We start from the raw sequence: 26,566 nt of genomic DNA on the forward strand, positions 1-26,566 counted from the left end.
ATATTTCTGCTTTTAGAAATCCAGGTTAACTATGGTCACCATGATGTATATTGGTTTTCTGGGCTTCATTATTCCAGAAATAAATTATAGGGGCCTTCCCGGCAGGTCAGCCATCTTGAAACAACAAAAACAATAAGAGTTTCTGGTGAAAAGCCTTTTTGAAAAATGGTTACTAAATACAGGTTAAAATATGGTGTCTATCTCTCATATATACATATTATTATTATTAATATTATTAACATTTATTTATAAAGCGCTAACATATGTCAAAAACAGTGTTGTGCATATTGAATGTTTAGGATTTTATTTTAATAACACATACATAGTTAAAAGGGTTTTACGTTGTTATGGAATCCTGCTGTAGTCATGGTATGATTAGCAGTTGTTATACTGAGGGACAAGGGAAATCTTAATAAATAAACCAAATCTGCAATGAAAATGAAGAAGCTCCGGGATGTTCCAATTGATCACAAGAGAAAGATTCCAAAAACAGAGAACACAAGCCATTTGGGAAGGAAGGTTATACAGTATCAAATGAAGGGGTTACATGATATATACATGATATAGCAGAACTGAAACATACAGATATTGGAATTAAACATATATTTAAGTAATACAGGAAATGTATAATGATTTTAAGAGACAGATATTAAGGGCATCAAGGCACTAAGTTTGCCCAGGAGCAGTAACTGGTAGCAACCAATCAGCAGACCGCATTCACAGGTTACCTGTTTAAAACTAAACATCTTATTGGTTGCTATGGGTTACTGCTCCTGGGCAAAATTAATGCCTTTTTTGTTACATATGGGGGTTAATGTGTGTGTACAATAAAGTCACGAGTACATAAAAGAGGAAAGGCAATCTGTTTGGCACTTGGCAGTACCGTGGCAGGCTATGTATATCAGTCAGCTGGTTACTTCTATCTCATTGAATGTTCTTTCAAGCAACATGAAAATATCTATTATGTGATGGCATTATAGGGAAACTGGGAGGAAAACCTCAGTACACAGTGACCTGTTCCCAACAAGTACAATCTGTATCTCTGGCCGGGGAACACGCTGCATCATATGAACACACACATTGTTCCAGATTGTCTCTTTGTTTCCCAAACGCTTGTAAAATATAAATAGCAGTGAGTTAGAGAATAGCAAAGGAGAGCTCAGGCATCAGAACAAGATGAAGGAACATGCAGAGAGTCATCTATATAAATCACTGAAAAGCCAATAGACTGATTAACTTACTGGCTCAGTTATGGATTAATTCCCTGGTTCTGGGATGTAAGAATGAGCAATAACTGATGTTTGAGTCACATGATGTTCAGCACACGATGCATCTGGCTGAAGGGCAAGGCAAGGACATGGGTGTTAGGGTGTCATAAAGCAGAAGAATGGGGGCGGAATGAGATGGCGAGGCCACACTGACCCAGTTTAGCGATTGAGTAGATGTACATAACTGATGCAGCATCCCAATAAGAACATTAAGGCCAGCAAAAGAATTGACTTTTTATTTTCCTTATCATAGCAATCCTGGGAACACAGAAACAGATACCATAGAGCTCCAGCAAAGACCTTGCATTATGTGAGACAGATGGCAGGAAGCATGTTTATCAGATCTGGGCTTCACTGAGGAAACTCATTATGAATAGGTCTTTATTAAAGTGACTCACTGTGCATCCTGCTCCCTGCCTGTTATCAGAAAAGTTTCATACACAGCACATTTGCTTAATAGGGAATAATACAGAATACTATAATGAATTATACACGTTTATGGAGCTATGACTGTTATGTCTTGTGTTTTTAATACACAACTAAGGGAGAGAACAAATGGCTAAAGTTCCACCTCTTTATATCTATATACAAATGAGTTACATAGTTACGTTGGGTAAAAAAAAGGACAAAGTCAAAGGGACAGTCCCAATGAAAGTCACAAATCCTGACATCTCCCCCACTCCCTGGTTATTGATTGCTGGAGACATCTTTGATCAGTATTTTTGGCGGCCTATATTGGTGCACCGCTTTGGTTACATGCACATTTGTATTGGATTTGTGACTTTCATTGGCACTGTCCCTTTATAATTGGGTGATACTTGATTTGCATCTGGATGCAACCATGTAAGTCAGGGATCCCCAACCTTTTTTACCCCTGAGCACTCAAATATAAAGAGTTGGGGAGCAACACAAGCATGAAAATGTTCATGAGGGTGCCAAATAAGGGCTGTGATTGGCTATTTGGTAGCCCCTATGTGGACTGGCAGTCTAAATGAGGCTCAGTTTGGCAGAACAACTGTTTTTTATGCAACCAAAACTTGCCACCAATCCAGGAACTCAAAATAAGCCCCTGCTTGAGGCCACTGGGAGCAACATGTTGCTCACGAACCACTGGTTGGGGATCACTGGTGTACGTGAACCATATGGTTCCAGTCCTGGTACGGCTTTGCACTTTTGGAAATGTGGGGGCGGGTATGATATATGGGCTTATTTGGGGGAGATTATATTTAATTGGTTTTAACCAAGTCCAATTCCCTGTTCTAATAAACTTTGTGTTTTTATGCATAATTGAGTTTGCAGTGTTTCAGGGACTGTGCCACTTGTGGTGTTTTTCTATTGCCAGAATTAACACATTACATTATGTGTTAGATTGTGTCGCTCCTACGACTTCCTCTACGTCTATTTTTATACATTTATTTCAAGTAAGATTTCATTTCACATATCTTCTTTTCATCCTGTGTTCCTGGGCGCTCTGCATCTGTTCCTGAGGCACGAGGAGGATCTCGGTGGATGCTATTTTAAAGTTCCTATTTTTAGACCTAAGAGACAATCTGTGGTTCGTGTATAATCAGATTGTTATTATATCCTCTTATTATACAGGGCAAAGGAGAATGATTTAGCCTATATTTAAATTAAATACAAAAGTATCTCTATTTGTCTTTTGAAAACTCGGTGAAACTTCTTTATTGTTAGATGCCCCTCTGAATTATTGTTTATTGTTGCTGGCTGTTACAGGGCATGTTCTGAAGCACAGTGTACTGTATGAAAGTGATAGCCGCACACATGCTGTATACAGCGCACATGAAACTGCATTAAAGCAAATAATAATTCTTGATTATTCAGTTCCTGACCCCAACAATCTGATTTTGCCTATCCCCATAGCTGCCAGCCCCGGCCATTGCCTAAATACTGACTACACCTTTGAATACCTTACCTTACTTAGATTGTAAGCTCTACGGGCAGGGACCTCCTTCCTACGGTGTCTCATACCACATGGCACTTATTCCCTGTGCATATATATATATTGTATTTATTTATTATATCACTTGTCCTCCCTGTGTGTAATTTTGTATTTTGTAAGATTTTACAGCACTGCGTACCCTTGTAGCGCTTTATAAATAAAGTTATACATACATACATACATACCTTCTGTTAAAATTGTGTTCTAGTCTGTTCTCCAGTGTCAGCTTCCCCACAGCCAACCTTACCGACCAAGTGTCCATTACATTACAAATGGGACTTGCAGCCAATTAAGTGAGCTCCGTATGACCTGGCATGGTATGGTGAGACATATTTTAAGATTAAGCCATTGATTGGGAATGGAATTTTCTTTATTTTTATTTGCAAATCATTAGGGATTAGTTCTCTTTGCTTATCAGCCTCAATATAATGAAGCTGAAATGACTTGGCTTAGCTTCTTCCCTAGGCAGAATTTGCTAATAATAATGCTTCTCATGTCTCTATGGGAAGTCTACATTTCAGTGTATCTATGCTTAGCACCCTTACCCCATTGTTTCACCTCTCTAATGTCCCAGATGCCAATGATCATTGGCCATCCATCTCCATTTCCCTCCAGTATCCCTTAACAAACCCATGGTAACTAATCATATTTATTCCGGTCAACAGCCACCAGTTACAGTTATAGTGGATGGACAACTACAATCAAGATCCTTCATAGTTTTTTGAGGTTCCTTTAAAAACCTCTGGAAGGGTTTTGGTCCTGAGGAAGTTTTTGGGTTAACTATTTTATTATCCATGTTCCCTGCATAGAAAGGGACATCTATAGACACTTCCCTCAAAAACCTAGCAATGGCGGTTTGGTGTCCACCCAAGGGGAAGGGGGTGCTGCAGGGCACACCAGCCACTATTACTAAACTGTACTGCCCTTTGCCTATATATTGCCCATGCCTTTGATTACATCTTACATACCTGTAACTCACCTTCAGTAAGAACTGTGTTTCAGTCTATTCAATCTGTTCTGTGAATCAGCTCCCTTCTAGTCCTGAGCTTCAGCACAGAAGGACAAGCAGCCAAGTGGAGAAAATGTACAATTTTCATGACAAGCATTACAAACTGAAGGGCTTTGACACACCGCTACAGCAGGTATGGATCAAACTTCTACCATGGTTTCTAGATAGGCAACTTTATATTGAAACAGCTCAATTTTGTCAGAGACCAGTTGTGTGGGATGTAGCCAATGGTAGCATGTAGAAGCTACATCAGGGCCCCTTCTTATAGGATAACTCAATTAAAAACTGCATTTCTAGCTCAGACATCATTGACAAGCCTTGATTTACATATATAAAGGGGTCTACCCCAGTAAACCTTATGTTTTCTTCTGAAATGAAGAGACCAAGTACTATTCTAGGTAAAATCTATTCCTCAGTAAAACTGAAATTATGTTTATGTAGCACACACCAGGTTCCATATATATATGCATCTCCATGGCAATGGAGTTTAATGTTTATGATATAATTGCCACCTGCATGTTGCTCTCTATCCAGGTCTCTTGATATGTCTTTCTATGACTCTAAGGCTTCACAACTCACAAATCATTTTTGGGTTCCAGCAATGGGAACCACATTTGGGCCCGAGCCCTAAGTAAGGATCACCTCTTTATTTGTTTCGAGCTGATGTTAACATTCCCATATGCCTGACCCAAACAAAAATGAAGGGCAGGTCTCTAATGCACAGATCTGCTAAAACTTAAAACAACATCTGTTTGCCAAAGTAATGTCTCCTCTGGGCATTAGATTACACTTTCGATGACAGTAATACTTTGTCCCAAACATAATTTTGTTCTGTGGTGTTCTGAAAATAATGTAACTGGAGGGGAACAAAATATATTAGAACATGTCACCCACTAGTGTGCATCAGTGTGAGAATTATCAATAGCATTTAGGGTCTCATGCAGTCGTAAAGTTCTTATCCCCTACAGCAGCTTCTCACAGGTAACAGTCACCTGTTTAAAGGAAAAGGAAAAGGTAAAAACGAAGTAAGCTTTATCAGAAAGGTCTATGTAAATACAGCCATAAGCACTCACAGAAACGCTGCACTGAGTCCTCCATCAGAAGAAACACAGGATTTCTTGATTTTTGTTTTTCAGTACACATGTACTTCAGTATCCGACTTCCTCTCTCAGTAAAAAATCTTTCATTCCAGGACCCAAGTCCAGCTCTTTCCTCTTTCCCTTCTTCTGTTTCCCCCTCATATAAGAATGCATAAGAATCCACTCCCCCTCCAATCAGAATGTGTGATCTATGCTACCAGCAGCAGGAACCTACTGAGACCAAGCTAAAATGGCAGCTGCTATATTAAAACAAACAGAGGGAGCTTTTAGGGTTCTTTACTCAGGTATGGTAAAGCTTTCTTCAGAATAAATATAGCATTCTCGGTGGCACTAATGTGGCAAATCTATATGCAGTAAAATGAAATTTCCTTCTATTTTAAATGCAAGCATATCATTGGTTGCTATGGGTTACTGTACCTGGGCATATGGGTGTAAGCCTTTAGTTGAGTGCACACTTTGAAGCAACCATGTACATTGTACTGTGCTTTGCAGAGCTGTTTTAGAGCAGCATTTTCTGCTGAGTATACATCACAGTAATGAAGACAGCAAACATAACTATTTCTGTATGTGAAGGTGATGAGAAAAAAAAAGCACACAATGCAAAGTATTTCTGGCCATGAGTCACTGAGGCACTAGGCACCAAGTTGTCAGTTTAAAGCAGATAATAATGCCCTCTCAGAGCTAAATTAGGCCTTTGTCAAATCACAGCTTGCCCTTAAGTAAAAATAGCAATATCAAACACATTTGGCAATCTTTTCAGCTCCTCTTGGTTGGAGTTGTTGGTGGTTATTCTTTATTTATATAACTGAAGTTCAAACTCCCTGAAGTTCCTGCTATTTATATAGCTCATTCACATTTCTGCCATGCTTTACGGAGATTATACATCAATCACAGTCCCTTTCTCAGTGGAGTTTTTAATCTATTTTATAATTTTCTTCGTCATTGTTTATATTATGAAGTTATAAAAAAAAAAGTAGTTGAACATGTCTACCTGAGCTTGTGCAGGGCCCATCAACATTAGGTAAAGAGATGAGAGAGAGCTATTGATCTTCATCATCATGGGGTCCGCAGAGTCATGATGTGCTGTCACATGGTGCTGTGCCAAGTTATTTTCAATGTGCATATCACTGGTGTAACTATAGAGGAAGCAGAGTGTTGAGACCCTATTCACAGTTGTGGGGGGCCTTGGGGACAGGGGGACCAGGCTGCGGGGTCTGCTTCCTTTATTGTTAAAAACCAATTGCCCCTCCCCAGCCAGTCTTCAACTGGCAAGCAGGGAGCAGGGGACACAAGGCATGTGGGAGAATGGACGACGCAGACAGGGGGTGGGAGGTGGATGGCAGGGTTCCAGGTAGAAGTTCCTGTGCTGATCTCGAGATTTTTCTTCATTGGGTACAGCACCGACTATTTGCTATTTGCTCACAATCAGGGCCACCGCTCCCTATAAGCTAAGTACGCAGTCTGCATAGGGCACCAACTCACAGGGGGGCACCATCCCAGCTGCTCAAAAAAAAATCATTTTTATATATTATAACATACTCCCCAACACTGTCCCGCCAGTTTTTATAACGCATCCCGCTGTCCCGGATAGTTCAATCAATCTATGGGGGCAATTGGGGGCACTTACTATGGGGGCATTGTCTATGGGGGATATTGGGGACACTGTGTGTGGGGTCCCTTTTTTATTATTTTATTTTTACTTCCGTAATATTTGGGGGAGTAAATTTCTGCACCCATTTGGCCAGCAGCGGCCCTGCTCACAATAATATTAATATACCCAGATGCAGGACTAATTATCTACTAGGGATGCACCAAATCCATTATTTTTGGGTTCAGCCGAACCCCAAATCCTTTGTGAAAGATTCAAATGCGAATTTGCAAATGGAAATTAGGCAACTGATGGGTTAAATAGAAGAGCAATTAAAAATGTTTTGACTTCCGTGTTTATGTAACCAAAAGTCACGCTATTTTAAGAATTTGGATTTGGTTTGACCAGATGTTTGGATTCAGCTGAAACCAAATCCTGCTGAAAAAGGCAGAATCTTCGCTGAATCTTGAACCGAATCCTTTTATCTACTGAGGAACTGCAGTTGTGTCTGTGCCAGTAGCCAGCCCTCTGTCCCACTGCCCCCTGTGTTTTCTATAAAGCAGAGAATAAAAATCCCCTTCAGTACAATGGCAATAATGGAATTGTATGTATTATCAGACTTTTTAAATATCAATGCAGAGTTTTAATTTTTGCTGGTAAGCTCTTTACATTTTCCTAACCACTGGAAAACTACATTTAACATAATGATTTGTTTCAGTTTGATGCTGTACAATGACTGTCCCCGGCTCTCTGTTGCACATATAACAATATGTATTAATAAGTATTTAAATACAACGGTTCCTTTAAACAGAGATGATCCAGCACATTTTTCAGAGAATGAATAAATGTAAATTTGCAATCCTGCTTCTCTCCTGCCAGAGACTGACTGAAACCTCCCCAAAGTCTTTGAGAGAGAAAAGAATGAAGTATTTAACACAATGAAACCATGCAGGCATTGAAACTGTCCTTAAGCATGCACAATTAAAGCCTCCTCTATTCACCCATTAATGGAACTGGATAAACACCAGCCAACCACAGTGAATCAGCTGAGATTGAAGTCTATTGATAGGCACAGCACGGCCCCAGCAGAAAAGGCATCAGAAGTTGCTGTGAGTTAGTACAGACAAAGGGAAACTCTGTGCATAAAACAACTATTCTCTTTCTTCCTAATACTGATGTTTAATTGCATTCAAAAACTTTCTGTAATGAATTGCTGGGCATTACAAATATGTAATGCTTTTTATCATTATTATTAGATTTTCAAGTGCCAACATATTCCACAGTGCTGTACAATAAATGGGTGTATGCACTGAACACGACAGGTTACATACAATAAACTGATAAACAATACAAGAAGTAAAGAAGCTTATGTAAGAACTTGGCAAAGGGACATCCCTACAAAGTGGGTTTCTCCATTTTAGTGTCTGCTTGAGAAAAATTGGAGAAGGAGCTGACTGTACAGCCCCTGGGGTAGGAATAGTGGTAAAAATAGAGCAGCCTTTCTGTTGATATCGATCTTGTATGGGATACTTATAAGACCCCTATATGACAGGCTGCATTAAGTGACCTTTTGAACAATGTGGTGGCAGGCCAGTATTCAGTCTCCAGCATTCCTCTTAAGTAGGAGGGAGGATATAGTTGACAGGTTTCATGTGATGAGTAAAGGCCCCCATACACGGGCCGATTTTTTACTGTCAAACGACCGATTTCCGAACGATCCGATACTATCGTTAAGTTATTGTACAGTTGATGGTGTGCGAACGATCGTCGGCCCACTAATCGACCCAACATTATCGTCCCCAAAATCGATCGGCCAGGTTTAAAAGTTTTAGTCGTTTAACGATAAAATCTGCCAGTTAGTGTGAGTGTCAGACATTTGTCTTCGAACGATTGTTCTCTGCATGTCATGGTTGCCAGCAGCGGAAGTCAACGAACATAAATAAATAAATACCGCTTCCGCCACGAGATTGGATCGTACGTAGATGTACGATCGTACGTATTTTACGATAATGATACGATGAAATCTTTTGCAAATTATCGTTGCCCGTTGATGGCATATCGTATGGAAACCCGATCGCCATATGGTCGTTTGTCGATATAATCGTTCGTCGCACAACGAGTGAAATCACCTCGTGTATGGGGACCTTAAGTCTAGGCTAAGAAGAGGCCTAACTTGTCCTCTTTTGAGATACTGTTCGAGCAGTAGTTTTTGAGGTGAGAAGAAAGAAAAGTCAGTGCTGCAGAAAGGAGTAAAAAAAAGCCCATGTGCTAGTAGTACCAATGTTAAAAAAACCAAAATGACAATATCAAAGAGATGGACTTAGTGATAGTGATACTGACACTAAAAACTACTCTTTAAAAATGTACGTAAAAAGTTCCCTATAGGTTATTTTAAAATAATTTTTTCCTGATAGGGCTGCTTTAGTAATTGTTACTTGAAGTTCCTAAACCTGACTGTTTTGCCAACCTGACTGTCCCTTCTCAACCTGTCAGTTATAGCTTCTAATGCTAACAGACTACTGCTGCACAAATATGGCAGCCCTCTCATAGGGGAACATGGGGGATCAGATAGGGCATGTAAAAGCATTGGGCAAATACTTTTATGGCAAAATTATAATGAGCCTGCAAAGGCAATGTTATGTGTTATGATAGTTGTATCATCATGGCTATGCGTTATGATAGTTGTACAAAGGATTTCTGGTGTCAGTATCTCTTTAAAGTGATACTGACAGCCACTTAAATTTTTTTTTACACCTGCTGTTGTGTTTTAATGTGTATCTGCTTTAAATTCCTTATAAACTAAATATGAAAGTTTTTTCGCTTCATAATTATGGTAGCACCAATTACAGACCAACGGAGCAGCCATGTTTGTTCCCCTCTTCCGGGTTTTAATTGAAATGCCTCCCAAGTGAATAAATATGCCCAATCACAAACCTGAAACCCGCCTTCTGCTTTCTGCTATTGTGTGACAAGCTCAGCTCCGTTGTCTATGTGTAATGGGGAGGGGGGAGAGCCCTTAGAAGCAGGCACTGAAGAGCTTAAGCTGGCCTGCTATTTAATTCTTTGTGGGAAGAGCAGAGAGGGGGCACAGCCCTTTGAAGTAGGCAGGCAATGGAAAGTTCAAGCCTGCCTGCTATCTAGTTCACAATGCAATGCTATGCGTGAAAGGGAGGGGGAGCTCCTTGAGCAAACAGCAAGCTGAATACTCCCAGTTTATGACGTAGTCCTTTTGACAGATTGAGAAGCTACAGTCGGGCTGCCAGACAGTCAGGTTCAGGATCTTCAGTAGGATTTATGTAGAGAAACAGGACTTTTAGGAAAAAACAGTGATACTGATTACCATGACCTCTGTTGATTTAAATTTTATCTGCCATACAGGTTAAAACAAGATACTATTTGCTTCAGAAACAGGCAATAATTATGTAGACATAAACTGTACCACAGTGGCACCTACAAGGCATTTCTGGGACGTCACTTTTGTACAATTGTCTGGCAATTATTTTATGCTCAGAACATCCTCTGATTTCTTATTTTTAGGGCTTTATCCTAGAATTTCAGTCTGAATGTCAGTTTTAGATTGTTGCATTTAAACGTACGATCAATATCCGAACGTTCATCAGAAGAAGACTAAACTCTGAATGTGTATGGCCAGCGTAAGGCATCTGAGATGTATCGCAACTGTTCAGTTTAAGAGCGGAGGTTAAGAAGCTCTCTATGAGAGGTATAATCAGAAGCTCATATGGCTTGACAGAATGTCCTTATTAGGGATGCACTGAATGCACTTTTTTCGTATTCGACTGGACCCCCCAATTCATCGTAAAGGATTTGGGGGAATACCGAACTGATTCCAAATCCTAATTAGCATATGCTAATTATGTTATGTAAGGGTTAAACGTTGCCGTTTACTTCTGTGTTAACATTAAAAAAATGGTAGTAATATTTTATTCTTAAAACCATGCCCAGTTTTATTACCAATAGTTCCTTGGTGTTTCTCAATATGTTGTCACTGACCCTGCACAGCTATGTTCCACTTCCTGTTTCCTCCCATAGAACTCCTAGAATAGCCCTGCTACTTCCTGTCTGGTGTCCCATTGACAACTGCTTCATGAGATGGATGGTTAATGGGTCCTATAAACTAATTTAAAGCCTCATTCCTAAAAGCACAAAGCTGCATTTAGCAAAATAACAGGTCATAAGAAATTCTGAACAGATGAATGATAAGAATATTATCAGTAAATTCAGACACAGGTCTGCCAACAGAAAATGATGACAGCCAAGGAACAGATGGCATGATTACCAACTGCTATGAAACCACACACAGCGAACTTAAGAGAATAATGAATCAGGTTTTCAGTAGTTCGGATGACAAAACAGATATCAACAAAAGTTACTAAAATTAAAGATGTCTTCCTGTTTGCAAGAGATTAGCCTGCAACAGAAGGTTGTTAGGCAGAGAAGTATTGATTTGGCCATGTTGTACTGGGGAAAACAGGCTGGTAATGAAAGCTGCCTATGAAGAGGTGGCTCCGGGGTATTGTAGGAGGTAGAAAGGACGCAACTCTGTCCATTCATTGGCTGATGTGTAGCATGTATGGGTGCCCTAGGGTGTGTGAGCAGGGTGCTATAAGAGCCATGTGAAAGAATGAGGAAGATGTAGATGTCTATGTAGATATAGTGTTAGATTCAAAATGGCTTCGTTTGCCAAGAGATGTGGGGTAATGTACCAGGTTAAAGAATACTCTAGGGGGCCCATTTACTTACTCACGAACGGGCCGAATGCGTCCGATTGCGTTTTTTTCGTAATGATCGGTATTTTGCGATTTTTTCGGAAAATTATCGCGACTTTTTCGTTACCAATACAATTTTTGTGGAAAAACGCGAGTTTTTCGTAGCCATTCCGAAAGTTGCGATTTTTTCGTAGCGTTAAAACTTGCGCAAAAAGTTGCGATTTTTTCGTAGTGTTAAAACTTGCGCAAAACGTCGCACCTTTTAAGTTTTAACGCTACGAAAAAAGCGCAACTTTTCGCGCAAGTTTTAGCGCTACGAAAAAATCGCAACTTTCGGAATGGCTACGAAAAACTCGCGTTTTTTCGCGCAAATCGTATTGGTAACGAAAAAGTCGCGATAATTTCCGAAAAGTCGTAAAGGCGCCGAAAAAAATCGCAAAAATACGAAAAAGTCGCAAAACGTTCATTTCCAATCCAAATTTTTTCCATTCGGACTCGGATTCGACCCATAGTAAATGTGCCCCTAGGTGTTGGACACAATGGAGAGTGCATAATGATGCTGCGCTTCCACTTGTTTGCCAGTGCATCCATCCTGCCTCTTCTGATGCACAACTGTGCCTAATGATGCTGGGATTATCACAGTGATTGCCTCAACAGGCGCCGAGTGAATGGGATCCAAATGCTGTTTTATATGGCGCAATCCCTACTCAACCCAAGTGCAACTGTATCCATTCTGACACATTAGGCACAGCTGCATGATTCTCAGGGATTATAGGGAAAAAACACTTTTGTAAGTTACCCGGCCTCTCTTGACCAGACAAAATTATGAGGGGTTATCCAAGCAACAGCTTTTGGGTAATCAGCCTACTGTGGTGATTTTAGGACACTTTGTACAGGTTCAGGAATGAGAGATGTGTCTGAGCCATGCGTTACATGGGAATATCCACCACCTCAGCTGCTATGGATACTGGGATCAGTGTAAACCACTCTGTCCTCAACTGGCAAAGCCATTTATTTACCTTACATTCTCAACCTAAACTCCTAATCATATACATGGTGCAGGTCAGCTTATGATGAACTTTTATTATGCAGTTGACATTTATCTATATCTTAGCTATAGTTACCAACCTTGCTGATTGGTTGCTATGGGTTACTAGATCACAAATTAGCACTTTTGTTAAGAGAGCCACCCTTCCATCTTATACAAAAACTCAAAACATGATGTTTGCAGTGCAGGGTAGTATTACAGCATCAGTTTATGGCTCTGTTACCTTCCATGTAGGAGTCACCCTGTGTTTCTGAACAAGAAGTGCTGTAAATGGGATCAGCTAATGTTGATGGTTAAACAATACAGAGACCTGTTGCTGCTGCATTTTGCAAGCAGCGGCATGCACTATGGTGTTTGAAACATTAAGAATGCTTGCTCATTTCCTCCTGCTGGAAATTCATATTGTTCATACACTCTGGAACAATAAATCATTTTGTGCAAATATAGATGATGAAGTCAGCAGGTAGGAAGTTTACATCCATATCACATCAATAGGTTTTATATCCTCCCTTAAACCGGGCATTCAGTGGTCACAGGCTGACAAAACAGCAAATAAAGTACAGAAAGACAAGCATGCTACTACATGTAAAGGGGAAGCAAAAATAATTTCTAATTTAATCATTTGACATGTCTAATAAAGGTATGGAGATCGGGGCCTTATTTTTTGAAATATAGATAATCTGTGGATAAAATACAAAAACATTAGAGGCAAACCATTTTGAAAGGTCATATCCTGTTTAATTTGGGAAGATGGCGAGACATAGGGGAGGTCTGTGGGCCCATGGGCAAGAGCCGCTACCAGTTTATTAGTCCCACTCCCATTTCTTAAAGGGGAACTCCACCCAAACACAACTTTTTGAAAAGAAAACAATTTCAAGCAAACTCGCAATATACACCAATTAAAAATAATGCAGCCTTTTCATGTTTTTTAATTTAATAATATGGTTTGGAACAGTTCCCTAAGCCTGGCACCCTGTTCCCCTGCTGATCGGGCTGACTACTTTCAGACTCAAAAATGTAACAGTAGTCAACTGTCCTCAGCCTGCATCATCCAAATCCCACAATCCCTGCACTCAAGGAACATCACAGTGCAATGCATTGTGGGTTATGTAGTTCCTGCGTGCTGTCTGTAAGGTGTGAAGAAGTTGTTTGTAATTTGTAACATCAGTGTTTTAGTCCCTCCTCCCCTGCCAAGATTTCAAATGATGCAGAAAGAGAAGAACGGTTTTGCAGCTGGATTTCAGCATACAAAAATGGTATTTATTCATACTTTTTGAAGGAACAGATTACAGTGATAGGTATATTAGAAGTTTCTGTGTGGGGCTCTTTAACAAATTTTGGTTTGAAAGCTTGAGTTCCCCTTTAATTAGGAAACCTGAAAGATGGTGAAGCGTAGGAAAGGTCCATGGGCCCAAGTGCAAGTGGCACTACCAGTTTATTAGTCCCACTCACATTCCTTAACCCTAACATGTAGGTTCACAAAATGACTATTAGTGTTTTTTTTCTTCTGTAATTAATTATTTGCCCCTAGTGGTCCCTAATAATCCGTACAACCAGCTTATTAGCATTATTAGACTCCAGCAAAGCCAGCCCTACAGAACTGCAGCTATTATCCAGCATATTTCTGTCCTGGCTTGAGCATTGCATACAATATAAGAAACTACACGCCGCATTAGGAAATAAGAATCTAAGTATAAAACATTCTTTTCTGCATTTGTGATGGATATTATCACAGCCGTCAGTCACGTTCAGCAACAGAAACCCAGACGCCAGCTCCAACACAGACTGAATGTCAGTCCCAAGCACGGCCGTTCCCCTAAGCTGCCGGGTGCGGGATTTGCTTTTCTTTGAAGGAATTCTGCTGTGTTCATTAGGCATCTGTTAAAAGCTATGCCATGTTTTATTTATTCTCATGCCTCCCAAATGACACAATGTATTAAGGGAGCCGGAGTTACACAGCATAGTATGCTGAAACCAATGTTGAAAGAAATCATTTTGTTTAGAAACCCAGAAGACAACATTCCCAGGAATGTGAAAATAATTTCTCCAAACCCCACAATTAAAATATCATGACATAATATAACATAAGCAGAATTTGTATTATTGCGTATTGGTGTTTTTTAAAAAAAACCACCACCACTTATAGGCATTTATAATTCATGCAGAGGGAAAGTGCTTTAGCAGCACAAATGAAGTAAACAAACTATCATAGTGCATCAAACTAGCAGCAGCCAAGGTACCAGACAGTGTGACAATGTTAGTGGGAGGGTGAAAACAAAGGCAAGATAAGTGCAATGTCTGACAGCGTTGGCTTATGGGTATCAGCACCCAGGCATCCCTAGGTAAGGAGAAGGAAAGCTACTCAGGCAGTTTATGCTCAATAGATTAGCCACAATTTATTCTGTAGAAAGCTTTACCATACAGAGTAAACCGCCCTAAAAGCTCTATGAATTTGTTTAAGAAAGCAGCTGCCATATTAACTTGGTTTGATGTAACTTCCTTCTGCCTGAATCTTTCAGACACTGCTGGCTGGCAGCTCAGGTTACAGCAGGGAGGGGAAGAGGGAGACGGGAGGGGGACAGGGAGAAAGGAGCAAGCTGAGCAGGCTCAAGCCTGTGCCCTGGTGGTTTGAGCTGAAAGAAGGAAATATAATACAGAGAACCATGTGTACACATAGAAGGAAATAAATTCTGTGTTTCTTTTGACATAAGATTCAGAGCATCATTACTGTGAGTGTTTATGGATTTATTTAAATAATTTTTACCTGTCCTTCGCCTTTAATGTGTCGTATTGTGCCCATGTTACTGCATATGTACAGTGCTATTAGGCCTGACGGGGGGTTGTTATAAAGAGAGGAGCAGAATCACAGAGGTATGCAGCTGCCTATATTTAATGGGGTTAATCCACTCAGAAGATTAAGAAAAAATCTGGTTACAAAATGTCACTTAGATTTTAAAATGATAAACTCCTTCAGTGAAGCTGTTGTTATTATAATGCTAGGCAGCGTTATGTGGGTGAATGTGTGAACAAATATTCTATTTCCACCCACAGTGTTGCTTATGTAAGTAGGCCTGAGATGCAAAACCAAAGCACAGAAAACTGATTCTGTGTTTTGGAGCTTTCCTTCTCATAACACCCATGCATGAGTATCATGAGTATATGCACAACAGATGGGGAAAGTCTAAAAATGCAAAAGTGCCTTTAGTCTTATAAAAAAAAAAAAATGAATTTTATAGAAAATGACACACTGTTTCTCTGCATTGATATTACAATCTAAAAACTGTTGTCAAATGGCCCAAGGCACTGTGTAATTACTGCTAGAAAATAAATAGTCGTCTCCTATGTGCTCTAGAATAATAATTGAAATCTTTACAGGGGGGTGATATTGCAGGCTCATAGTAGTTACAAAAGGCATTAGGGAACTTTCTCTATGGAAAAGGGCTCTTGACTACAAGACCTTTGAATTCGCTTTCTGAATTCATTGTGGATTTTTTTTTTTTTTGGAAGGGATGGGCTGCACCTCAATGATGATGGTGCAGCTGCTTTGGGGGAGATGATTGCTAGAAAGTTGGAGGGGACTTATAGGCATGGTGGGGAGCAGTGAGCAATCCAGTGGAAGATAGAGGATTTGAGCATTATAAGAGAAACTGGGGGCTAGAGATTTGAATGGGGGTTCCATTAATAACAGGAAGAACCAGAAGCCATATACACACAAGTTATAAGCTGGTAACAGTATTAAATGTATGTTTACTAAAGCAAGAAGCTTGGCTGGTAAATATGGAGAGGATGGAGGGGGTATGTCCGTTTGTGAAGCAGAATTTGAAAGGAAAAGTGATTGTGGAAATCGAGAGGCTGAAGCCTTATAGGTTGATGTTTTTAGATTGTAAAGCTTTAGGCAAACTTGGCCAAGTTGGGTCAAGGTTCTACCTTAATATGTTACAAAGGTTTTGTAACCTTTTTGTAACCCCACCCCCCAGCAGTAATGATATGCAGACTGGGCCAACATCCACACTCAATTTGTAGGTTGTGGGTGGGTAAGGGCTGAGATCTTCCTTCCACCCCCAACTTTACTGCCTGTGTTCAGGCAAGGCTGCAGGTATGTTATGGCTTATTATAGATGATTTATAAAGGGCTCAATCATGAAGAGGAAATAAGGGCACAACTGTGGTTGCAGTTGTGTAGTTGAGATTCTACCCAAGCTACTGCTGCTGTACCTTATAGACAGTCTCCCTGAGGTGGCACAAGCTTGCCATGAAGGACCAGCTCTGTAGTAGATGCAAAATCTTCAGCATGCGGAGTACTGTTCCTGGACCTACCTTCTGTCAGAAGTACAGATATATACAGACATTTGAAAATAATAGCAATATCAATGTCACTATTGTAGTGCTGGGATCTTTGAATCCCGGGATAGGGTTCAGTCTACCTGAAGATTCTAAGACTTGAACACAACATTTGCTCATTTATTTTGCTCACATACAGAAACTTGTGAGTTTCCCTGGTGGTGACTCTAAAAGGGTTTTGGACTTCCATTGCCAACCTTATGCTCTAATTGAAGTACAGAAGCTTGGAATTCTCTGCAGCCCCTTTGGTTGCTGGTGGGGCGTTTCCACTGTACCAACCCTCCAGCGATGTAGTCCTGGTTTGTATTGCAGATTTTGTCAGTAGAAGATCTTTTATTTGTTGTCCAAGACAGGTTTTCCTAACCCCAGATGCTGCCAGACTACAGTACCCAAATGGCTTTAACTTCTGATTGCATAGAGGAAGGTTCTGGGAATTGTAGTCCAGCAACATCAGTTGATCCACGGTTAGTTAACGCTTAACCGGGCCCTCCTATCAGGTCTTCAGATGACATTGAGATGGTACTGGCTTTCATTGCCACACTATATAAAAAAGAAACACAAACAGCAGTCTATGAAAAAACTTCCATACAGATTTATTAATGATTACAAAGGCTGTGCAAGATACACAACTGCAGTACGCCAGACTAATGAAAATGGATTTTGGCAGATTGTATTTTGAGTCAATTAACAGCAAAAGCAGCAGTCTGAAAAGCCTTTTAGGCAAACGTAAGCACCCAATCTGAAAAGTGCTGCGTCAGACACGTTTCTTGACAAAGAAAGTGCTTGAAGGTAGTAGTTATGTGGCCGAAGCTAAAAACCCCTGCACAGCGCTTAACTTCAGTGATTCCATGCTGGTGATCAAGTAGCCAATCAGCTGGCTCACCAGAGTTTTAGACTCACTGGAGATCTTATTTGCCCCAAAAAGAGGTACATTCAATACAAAGTTCAGTGCCACAGGCTTTTCAAACATTATAGTCATGATCAAGGACTTTTAGAAAGCCCCCAAACATGGATCGATATGTCTTTTATTTCACTATATGAAAGCAGGAATATGTCCTTTTCCAGTTGCCGCAAATGTAAACCCTATGAGCAATAAATGAAGATAACCCAGACGGGAATCTCAGTACAGTTATACCGGCACAGTAAGTGTGAATGCGCAATAAGAGTGGGTGCTAAATAATAAAATACATATATTATCGGCTTTTTTTTCTTTCTTTCTTCATACCATTCCATCAAGGATGCTTATATGTACCAATCAGCACAGAGCCCAGCTTTCTCCTGATATTTAACCTGGTACTGATACAGTACAAGTTGGGCAATCATTCCAAGATGGGCAACAATAAGCCATAATAATTACTCCAGTTTAATTCAAGCCTATTTTTTTTCTAAAATACAATAAACATATAACTCTGAACCTATATAATGTATAGTGTATAAAACAAAATACCAGTTTTAATACATTCCAGCATTTGAGAAATACATCTGCATAATCATAAAAGAAAATGTCGCCCTTGCAGTGTTTGACTACAGTTACAGTTGGTGATCAGTTTTTCAGAAGAGTGAAAATACACCAAGCTACACGTACATGGGGGCATCAGGCTGTAGCCAATGGTACATTAGGGGCTGGGTTGTACAGCCCTGGGATGCTCTCACTGTGATGATTAAAACCTTAAAGGGACCAACTAATGTAATTAATGCATGGATACAGCTACGTACAGAACCCTCCATAGAAGAGGTGACCAAATACTGAAATTAATCTTAATTTTCTTATTAAACACAACACAATGCAAAACAATCCTTATGTATCTGAGCAAAGCTTTTCTGTCCATCGTTCAAAGCAGAAAACTTCCTTGGCAGTGTGAATTTGGAACCAGTTCGTATAAGGAATCGGCTGCAGCAAAAACAGCCCATAATTTACCCAAATACTGAAATTAGTGCTATTCAGTAACTCTTCGCTACAGGCTCCTGCAGATGTGGCCGCCTAAGGCTAGTGCCAAACTCGCACATGCATTTTGGCGTTCAAATCCGCTTCATGTGTCGGCACCGGGGCTGATGCAATGACTCCAGGTGCAGGCACATGAAGCTGTTAGGAGCATAGGGGTGGATTATCAGCCTACATTTATCTGTGGGCTGAGGATCTGCCGTGTGTGGCACTGCCCTTAATGATGGGTATTTTGGGATTCACTTAGTTGTAACAATGTGGTCCATGTTTTACAGACATGGTGTTTGGCTTTCCATGTTCATATGTTCAACTGTCAGGATTGGCCATAAGCTTATTTCCCAGTGGCTATAACAATGACACTAGGGACCACAACACTATAGACCAAGACAATATATAAATACCGATTTTGGTCTATTTTTGTTCCCTTTCTTCCTTTTTGCCCATACAATATAGCAATAATGGCCAACTGTGGCTCTCCAGCTTTCACTGAAGCCAGACCTGTTTGCCAGCGTTTATATCACTGCACCATCTGACATACAATATGTTGCTAAGGTAAAACTGATATGAATGTGTAGCCTACTCTGGTTACTGCCTCACATAAGAGAGATTCTAATTTTACATTCATTAAAATAAAATACAAAAATAGGTATAATTCCAAAGAGATTGCTCAGCAACAATAAGAATCCTAACAGAATAAAAACCCTGATACAAAACAGTAGCTGTGCAAAGGGAATGTCTGTCTCATGCAATACAGTGCCCTCACTTCTTTGCTATGATATACAGAGATGAACCCATGGAACAGGTATAAATTATGAACCTAGTCATAATTAAAACGTTATTGTGTCAATACTTCTAAGCCCAATGTTCATGGCAACCACACTTGTATAAAAACAAGTTCACCATTACATATCAGAGGTAATACTTGGATATGCTGGAGGTATAATCCTATATCATACAAAGCAAACAGACTGCTGCAACAGAACACAGAAACAAATATGGCTGCAGTCAGGTTGCAGTCTTGAGGCGTGACAGTATCCTTCTATCAACCAATAGAAGGATCCAGTGTGAACAAATGAAGAAGAGCTTAGAACATAGCAATTAAGGTTTGTTCCTTTGACCTATAGATGTTATGGAAGCAGGGAAAACATAATACAAAAAGCTTGAACAATCCATGGTGCTATCAAGTAAAATGGACACTGACTTTACACTGATATGAATGTCCTCTGTATGTGAGAAGCCATTACAAAGAAACTGTATTTAAGGCAGTATATCCTATCTTGGACTTTGGTTAATGATGCTATATTCACCTTGTGCACAGGTGCCTTTAGGGGGCTTAACAACCACCCTCCAACCTACTAGCCTGGGATTTCCTTCACTGGCACACTTGGCCATAGAGAAGTGCAGCCCATTTCCCATATCCTCTTGGGTCTGTAATACATAGCAAGCTGAAGTTACAAGCTCCTGTCCCATTTACTCTTTTGAGACTAAGCATACAAAGAAAAAGGAATACCGCAGATGATCCCCACCACTGCATATAAATTAACTAGTAATGGAACGGACATCCCATCCATGCTCATGTCCTTTGACAAAGACAGTCCAAAGTGATTCAGTGTTGATCAAATTCTGAGTTCTGCAAAGTTCCACAAAGGTTTCCTATACATTGAAGCTTAAACATTGTTCTGAGCTGCCCCCGCCCCTCCCGTTAACTTGCTCGCGTAAGCATATCCTGGGCATCTTCGTGCAGTCCTACATCTGTTTCCATCAAATCCGTCTCAGCGGGTTTTTTCTTCTTAGTGGGCACTGAGGTCATTGCATCTTCTTTAGTGAGCTCAGATGCTAGCAGTGAGGTAACGGCACAGCCGGCCTTTCTGTTCGCTGCAAAGTAAAGAAAACATTTTATAAAAGTGTCTTGGTCAATCACAACCTTAGTTACACCTGGGAACTTGAGAGCTGACCATAAGTGGAACAGGATACCCAATGAACTCCCTATTTTTTATTCCAAAGAAAGTCACCATGAAGTCCATATAAAACTATGAGACCACAGTCCAAATACTTTCATAAAGGCTCCCTGAACTCAAAGATTATCTCTTACAGCCTTTCAGTATTCCGAGGGGGATTTATTATCTGGTATATTCTACATGAGCAACACCAGTAGTAGCACTAATAGCTATGGGAGCCGCAGTCATTTAGACTGGTGCATTGTAAAAAGCCGATTATTATATGATTACTGACATATGAATGTCCAATGTAGCAGTTAAGTGACAGGCCATGGACTCCATCTGCAAAGGCAATTGCTAGTCAAAGAATTTAACCAACAGGTTTGACTGGAATCGCTTGAAGTTTGCGCGATTGGTTAGTGTGATTGAATCAATGTGTACCCAACTAGTTTACACTGCCTTTACATCTAATTATCTGCACAGATCTTTTGGCAGACATTGAGGTGCAACCAGGAGATAATTCTCTGACAGATTTTTCAATCTAAACCTTTCAGATTCAAAAATTGTGAAAGGAAGGAATAGCAGGCATGTTTAACTAGGGCACATAAGACTTTTTAATCGCTGCTCAAAATGTGCAGAAATGCTATGGATATCTTCCTTTAGGTCAGGGCCATCATTACACCAAATACAATGCTAATGATCCAAGGCAATCAAAAACACACATTTATATGGTGTAAATACAAATATTCATTTAGATATATTAAAGGTGTGTGAAATAATTTCAAGGCAAAAGTGATATAAAATAAATGGTGTGTATATACAGTAAATTGCCAACCACTACTAAGAGCTAACTGAGCAATTCATCTTTTCTTTTACTCCACAGCACTGTCACCATTTTGGCCATTATTGCTTTTGCCCTAGCCATGAATTTGTTTCCACTGCCTTTATTTTACTCCCCTGATTCTGAGGTGTGAACATGCAGGGGGGGGCAGTTAATCACAATACTGATACCATTTAAAGTTTACACAAGAGTAAGCCATCAAAGCAGCCAGACAGGTGGGGGGCCACACAGAGGGGGGTCGCGGGCCGCATGTGGCCCGCGGGCCGCCAGTTGGACAGCACTGCATTAGGTGCTTTGCATCAGGGGCTCCAGAGAACAGATACCAGCTTTCTCAGAATTCTTCTCTCTGCTTTCTTGATAAGCATATTTAGCAGCCAACCATACACTTCTTAAAGGAACAGTAACACCAACAAATGTAAGTATTTTAAAGTAATTAAAATTTAATTGACTGTTGTCCTGCACTGGTAAAAGTTGTGTGTTTGCTTCTGAAACCCTACTATTGCTTATATAAACAAAGCTGCTGTATAGCCATGGGGGCAGCAATTTAAGCTGGGAAAAAGGAGAAAAGGAACAGGTTACATAGCAGATAATGGATAAGCTCTGTAGAATTCAATGGGAATCTAAAGAGCTTATTTATTATCTGCTGTGTAACCTATGCCTTTTCTCCTTTTTCAATTTGAATGGCTGCCCCCGTGGCTACACAGCAGCCTTGTTTATATAAACTATAGTAGAGTTTCTGTAGCAAACATACAACATTTAAAAGTACTGGGTAATAGTACATAATATATTGATTACTTTTATACACTTTAATTTTTTTGGTGTTACTGTTCCTTTAAGGTCACAGCACAAAGTATGGGTAGTAACTGTTTTCTCATCTGAGTGTTTTTATAGCTCTGTGGGAGGAAGTAAATGTGTCAATCTCCAATATGAATCTCTTTTCCCCCCTCCCATGGAGCTAGAAATATCTTGGTGGGCAAAACAAAGCTCAAAGCTGTACCAGTGCCCTAAGGGAAGAAAATGTAGAAAACAGAGACATTGCTTTTGTGTTTACAGACAGTCAGATGCCCCCACTCTCTCCCAAGCAAATAAATAAATATAGTTGTTTTTTTTAACCGGAATACAGTTTTTTTCATACTGTATTATTTACTATTTTAAAATATTAATAAGAAAAACATGTATTACATTAAAAAAGCAGAAGAAACAATAAGAGTGAATCTGTTATCAGTAAAGGTATGTACTGCTTTTTCTTTTTTGGAGAATGAAGACAAATCATATGTAGCTAATAGCAGTAAAGGCAGGGTTAATGATATTAGAGCCTAGAGAAGGGTTAGTGAAAGGGAAATCAAGTTGACAAATATTGGTATCGTTACCTAATTTGTCCAACTAAGTGTGGACCAGCAATTGGGTTACAGGATGGGCCACATGAGAACAGTGAGCCATAAAAGTCAGCATGATATGGTCCTTCAACTTGCCCAACAAGTATTGTCAGAGGAGGGCGTCATTTTGGGCCTATACCCAACAATCAGGCCTCCAACTTGGGCAAGAACACAGTCAATGCCAATGTAGCTTCATACAGAGGGCATTTTATTCATTTTGATATGGTGGGTAACACAATTAGCAGCTGATATTTTGAGTAAGATAAGGTTTAATCAGTGCAATGGTGGTGAATTTTGCCCAGTTTTGGATTTTTTTTTTTTTTTTTAAAAGATGAATTCCCTTGTTTTATTAAGAGTTTATATCACAAGGGAGCAGTAGTGGTGACAGGCAGAAACGAGTACTTATGTCACCACTTTGTGTGCATTATGTATGCAACAGATTACTATGGGAGTTGTTTTCAAGGTCGCAACAGTCAAAATATCCAAAGTGACCGGGCCCGGACTGAGAATCTGTGGATTCTGGCAAATGCCAGAGGGGCTGCTGTAAGACGCCATAGACAGTCACTATGTATTGGGCTGGTGGGGGCTGTTTGGGCCTCTGTGTATGTGAAATGCCAGGGCCTATTTGGAATCACAGTCAGGACCTGCAAGTGGTATTGGCTTTAGGGTATATACATTTTCTGGGTCCCAACTCACATCTTAATCAGATTTGGCCTGAATGATACTGGTTTATTATATCACTGAAAAGGAAACAGGTAGTTAAAAAGGCAGAGAAAAGGTCTCATGCGCAGAACATGCACAAATCAGGCACATGCGGCACAGGCACAGCACAAAAGCTAAGCAGCCTTCTTATCGTGCCAAACAAAGCAAGCTCGGGAAGAATACAGTGCACAGTTTCATAGGGAGCAGTACCTCAGCGGCATTAATGCCAACAACAACCAAATATCTAAGTACAGCTCCGAGTATCAATTAAATTACAGTAGAATGGAAGAATATTTGGCAGAGCCAACGCAATCACTGGAATTCACTTATTTGGAGGAATAATTCTGAAAACCTTCTAGAGAAATTTTAAGAAGGTATAGGTATATTGGTATTACCCAAAATTTATATTTTATATCTTGTTGCACGTAGATAGTATGATGAGATATCTCTGCTGGAATATAGTCACTGCAAGCAATGTTGCGCATACAGAAAGTAAGGTTTAGTAATAATAACTGGTGGGGGCCGTACAGCTATCCTTTCACGCCAGAGCATTATAAAGCACCCAGAAGCTGGCCTTGCTCCAATACAACACTTTGCAAATGCAATGGCACTTTGCAAAGAAATTCCTTTTTACAACAATGTTATTATTTTTTGTTTCCACATGGTTAATAACAAAAGGTTCCTATTTGGTGCAAAACATCAGGTTTGAGAGATGTATTTGGTATGTGTTCTGTTAACATTTCCCCAAACAAAGTAATATTTAATTATGCCAGTCCATTGAATGTTAATGTTTTCTTGATTTCAAAGTGTAAGCCTCTTTAAGATGGGAACGGTTCACCTGCTACGGGACTAAAATGCCCCTAGTACCAAGGCTGCACCTGAAAAGATCAGTTAGAGGCTTACTATTGTTGGTTCAGGGTACCAACTACTCCCCATTGCTGCATTCTTTCAAAAGACCCCCAAGCCCAGAAGCATCAACAGGCATCTGTTTAGAAAAGTCCCATTTGTTCTTGTTGCAGACACGTTTATGAACTGTGGCTGCAAGAATGTATGTATTTCTCATAACCAAAAACAATCTCTCAACCCATTAATCATTTGAATGCACTGATATCTAAGTTACCTAAGCTATAACTGATGAAACAAAAACAGTGTCAAATGAATATAAAATGAACAGGGAAATGCCGGATGTGTGCAGTTAAAAGGGGGTTGTTAGCACAAATACATGACACGCGAAGGCACCCAACAGTTACCAAGTCCGCTGCCTGCTCCTCCTCCTCACTGAGGGACAGGAGAGAGTCTATTAAGAAGAAAGGGTCCGTTAGCAGGGGGAAAACAACAGGTCGTCATTTGACTTGGATTTGGAACCATCTCTTTGCAACCTACCCTTGCAAAGAACCAAAGTTCTTGTAAGATCAAGAGTCAAACTTAAAGGGGTTGTTCACAACTTTGAGTTAACTTTTAGTACGATGTAGACAGTGCTATTCTGAGACAATCTGCAAATAGTCTTCATCTTTTGTTGTTTGTGTTTTTTTTTTTTCATATTTTGGCAATTTGCCAGTTTGGAAATTCAGCAATTATCTGGTTGTTGGGGTTCAAATTACCTTATCAACCAGGGGGTGGTTTGAATAACAGACCGGTATTTGAAAAGAAGAGGAGATGAATAGAAAAATAAGTAATAAAAAGTAACAATAACAGTATTGGCAGCTGGAGTCACTGACCCCCATTTGAAAGTTGCAAAAAAGAAGGCAAAAAACTATAAAGAGTAAATATTGAAGACTAATTGAAAATTACAATTGGCTCATTCAGACTGGCAGTAACTGATGGTAACCAATGAGATGATTGCTTTTAATGTTCAACCTGCTGGCTGAAATAAGCTAATCATTAATTGGTTGCTATAGGTTACTGCCCAGGTGCAAATTTATCCATTGTTTATAAATGAGCCCCTAATCATTGAATCTAAATGATAAACCTGATAAACCTGATAAACCTGGTCTACAATTACGCTATTATGGATTGCTTGCATTGTTTTACTTTGTAACGGGTAAGCTCACCCTTATTTTAGATTGTATAATTAAAGAAAACGTAATTCTAAGCAACTTTCCTTTACACATTAATTAAACATGGGTTTTTAAGTTATTTGTTAGTGTAACTGAAATTGTATGTATTGGCCTTTTCTGACTGCTGGTTCTTCACAGTCCTGTTAATCAAAAACTGTTTTTTGTACAGAACTGTTTTTTGCCGTCAGAACAAGCAATGCAAAGAAAAGTAACACTGCTTTAATTAGCAATTTGGTTACCAAACAACATTGTGACTAAACATAATGTATATATCCCAGGAATAAAGGAATTGTTATAAAGTGTCACAATGTGGGTGAATGTTTAAACAAACATCCTGTTTCCTCCCACTGTGTCCCTTGAGCTTGTAGGAGTGAGGGACAAATGCAAGCACGGACAAAGATGTGAATATATTCCCTGTTGCCATCAGTGGGGCAGTTAGATGAGCAACTGGAGGCAGGGTGTGAAGAAACAAAGAAAAGCATCATTTTGGGGAGAATAATATAAAACTTCCTGCAATTAAAAGTAAATTAAATGCTTGTGCCATCTAATTGTATCCATAATAACTAACCAGTATCCATAATTTATTCAATTTCCCAGAACATTCCTATACAGAACATTTGTTTAAACAAGGACAGTTCATCCTTGCTTTTTAGTCAGTCTCTGTACAGTTT

The 26,566-nt window shown here is 39.8% G+C and overlaps 1 protein-coding gene across 4 annotated transcripts in view; it reads right to left on the bottom strand.

Moving 5' to 3' along the window:
- Positions 1-17,608: 17,608 nt before the first annotated feature.
- Positions 17,609-26,566, bottom strand: part of diaph1 (diaphanous related formin 1) — a 140,411-nt gene continuing 131,453 nt past the window's right edge. For 3 of the 4 annotated variants that reach the window (XM_012959694.3, XM_031898781.1, XM_031898780.1), the window contains one exon: positions 17,609-20,857. In XM_012959694.3, the coding sequence (XP_012815148.2) occupies positions 20,685-20,857 (173 nt within the window). In that variant the 3' untranslated portion in view covers positions 17,609-20,684. Of the gene's footprint in view, positions 20,858-25,088; positions 25,136-26,566 lie in introns of all 4 variants that reach the window. The other variant, XM_012959695.3, reaches the window with a different exon arrangement.

Source organism: Xenopus tropicalis, chromosome 3 (assembly GCF_000004195.4).
Source record: "Xenopus tropicalis strain Nigerian chromosome 3, UCB_Xtro_10.0, whole genome shotgun sequence".
In the NCBI taxonomy this organism is placed as follows: domain Eukaryota; kingdom Metazoa; phylum Chordata; class Amphibia; order Anura; family Pipidae; genus Xenopus; species Xenopus tropicalis.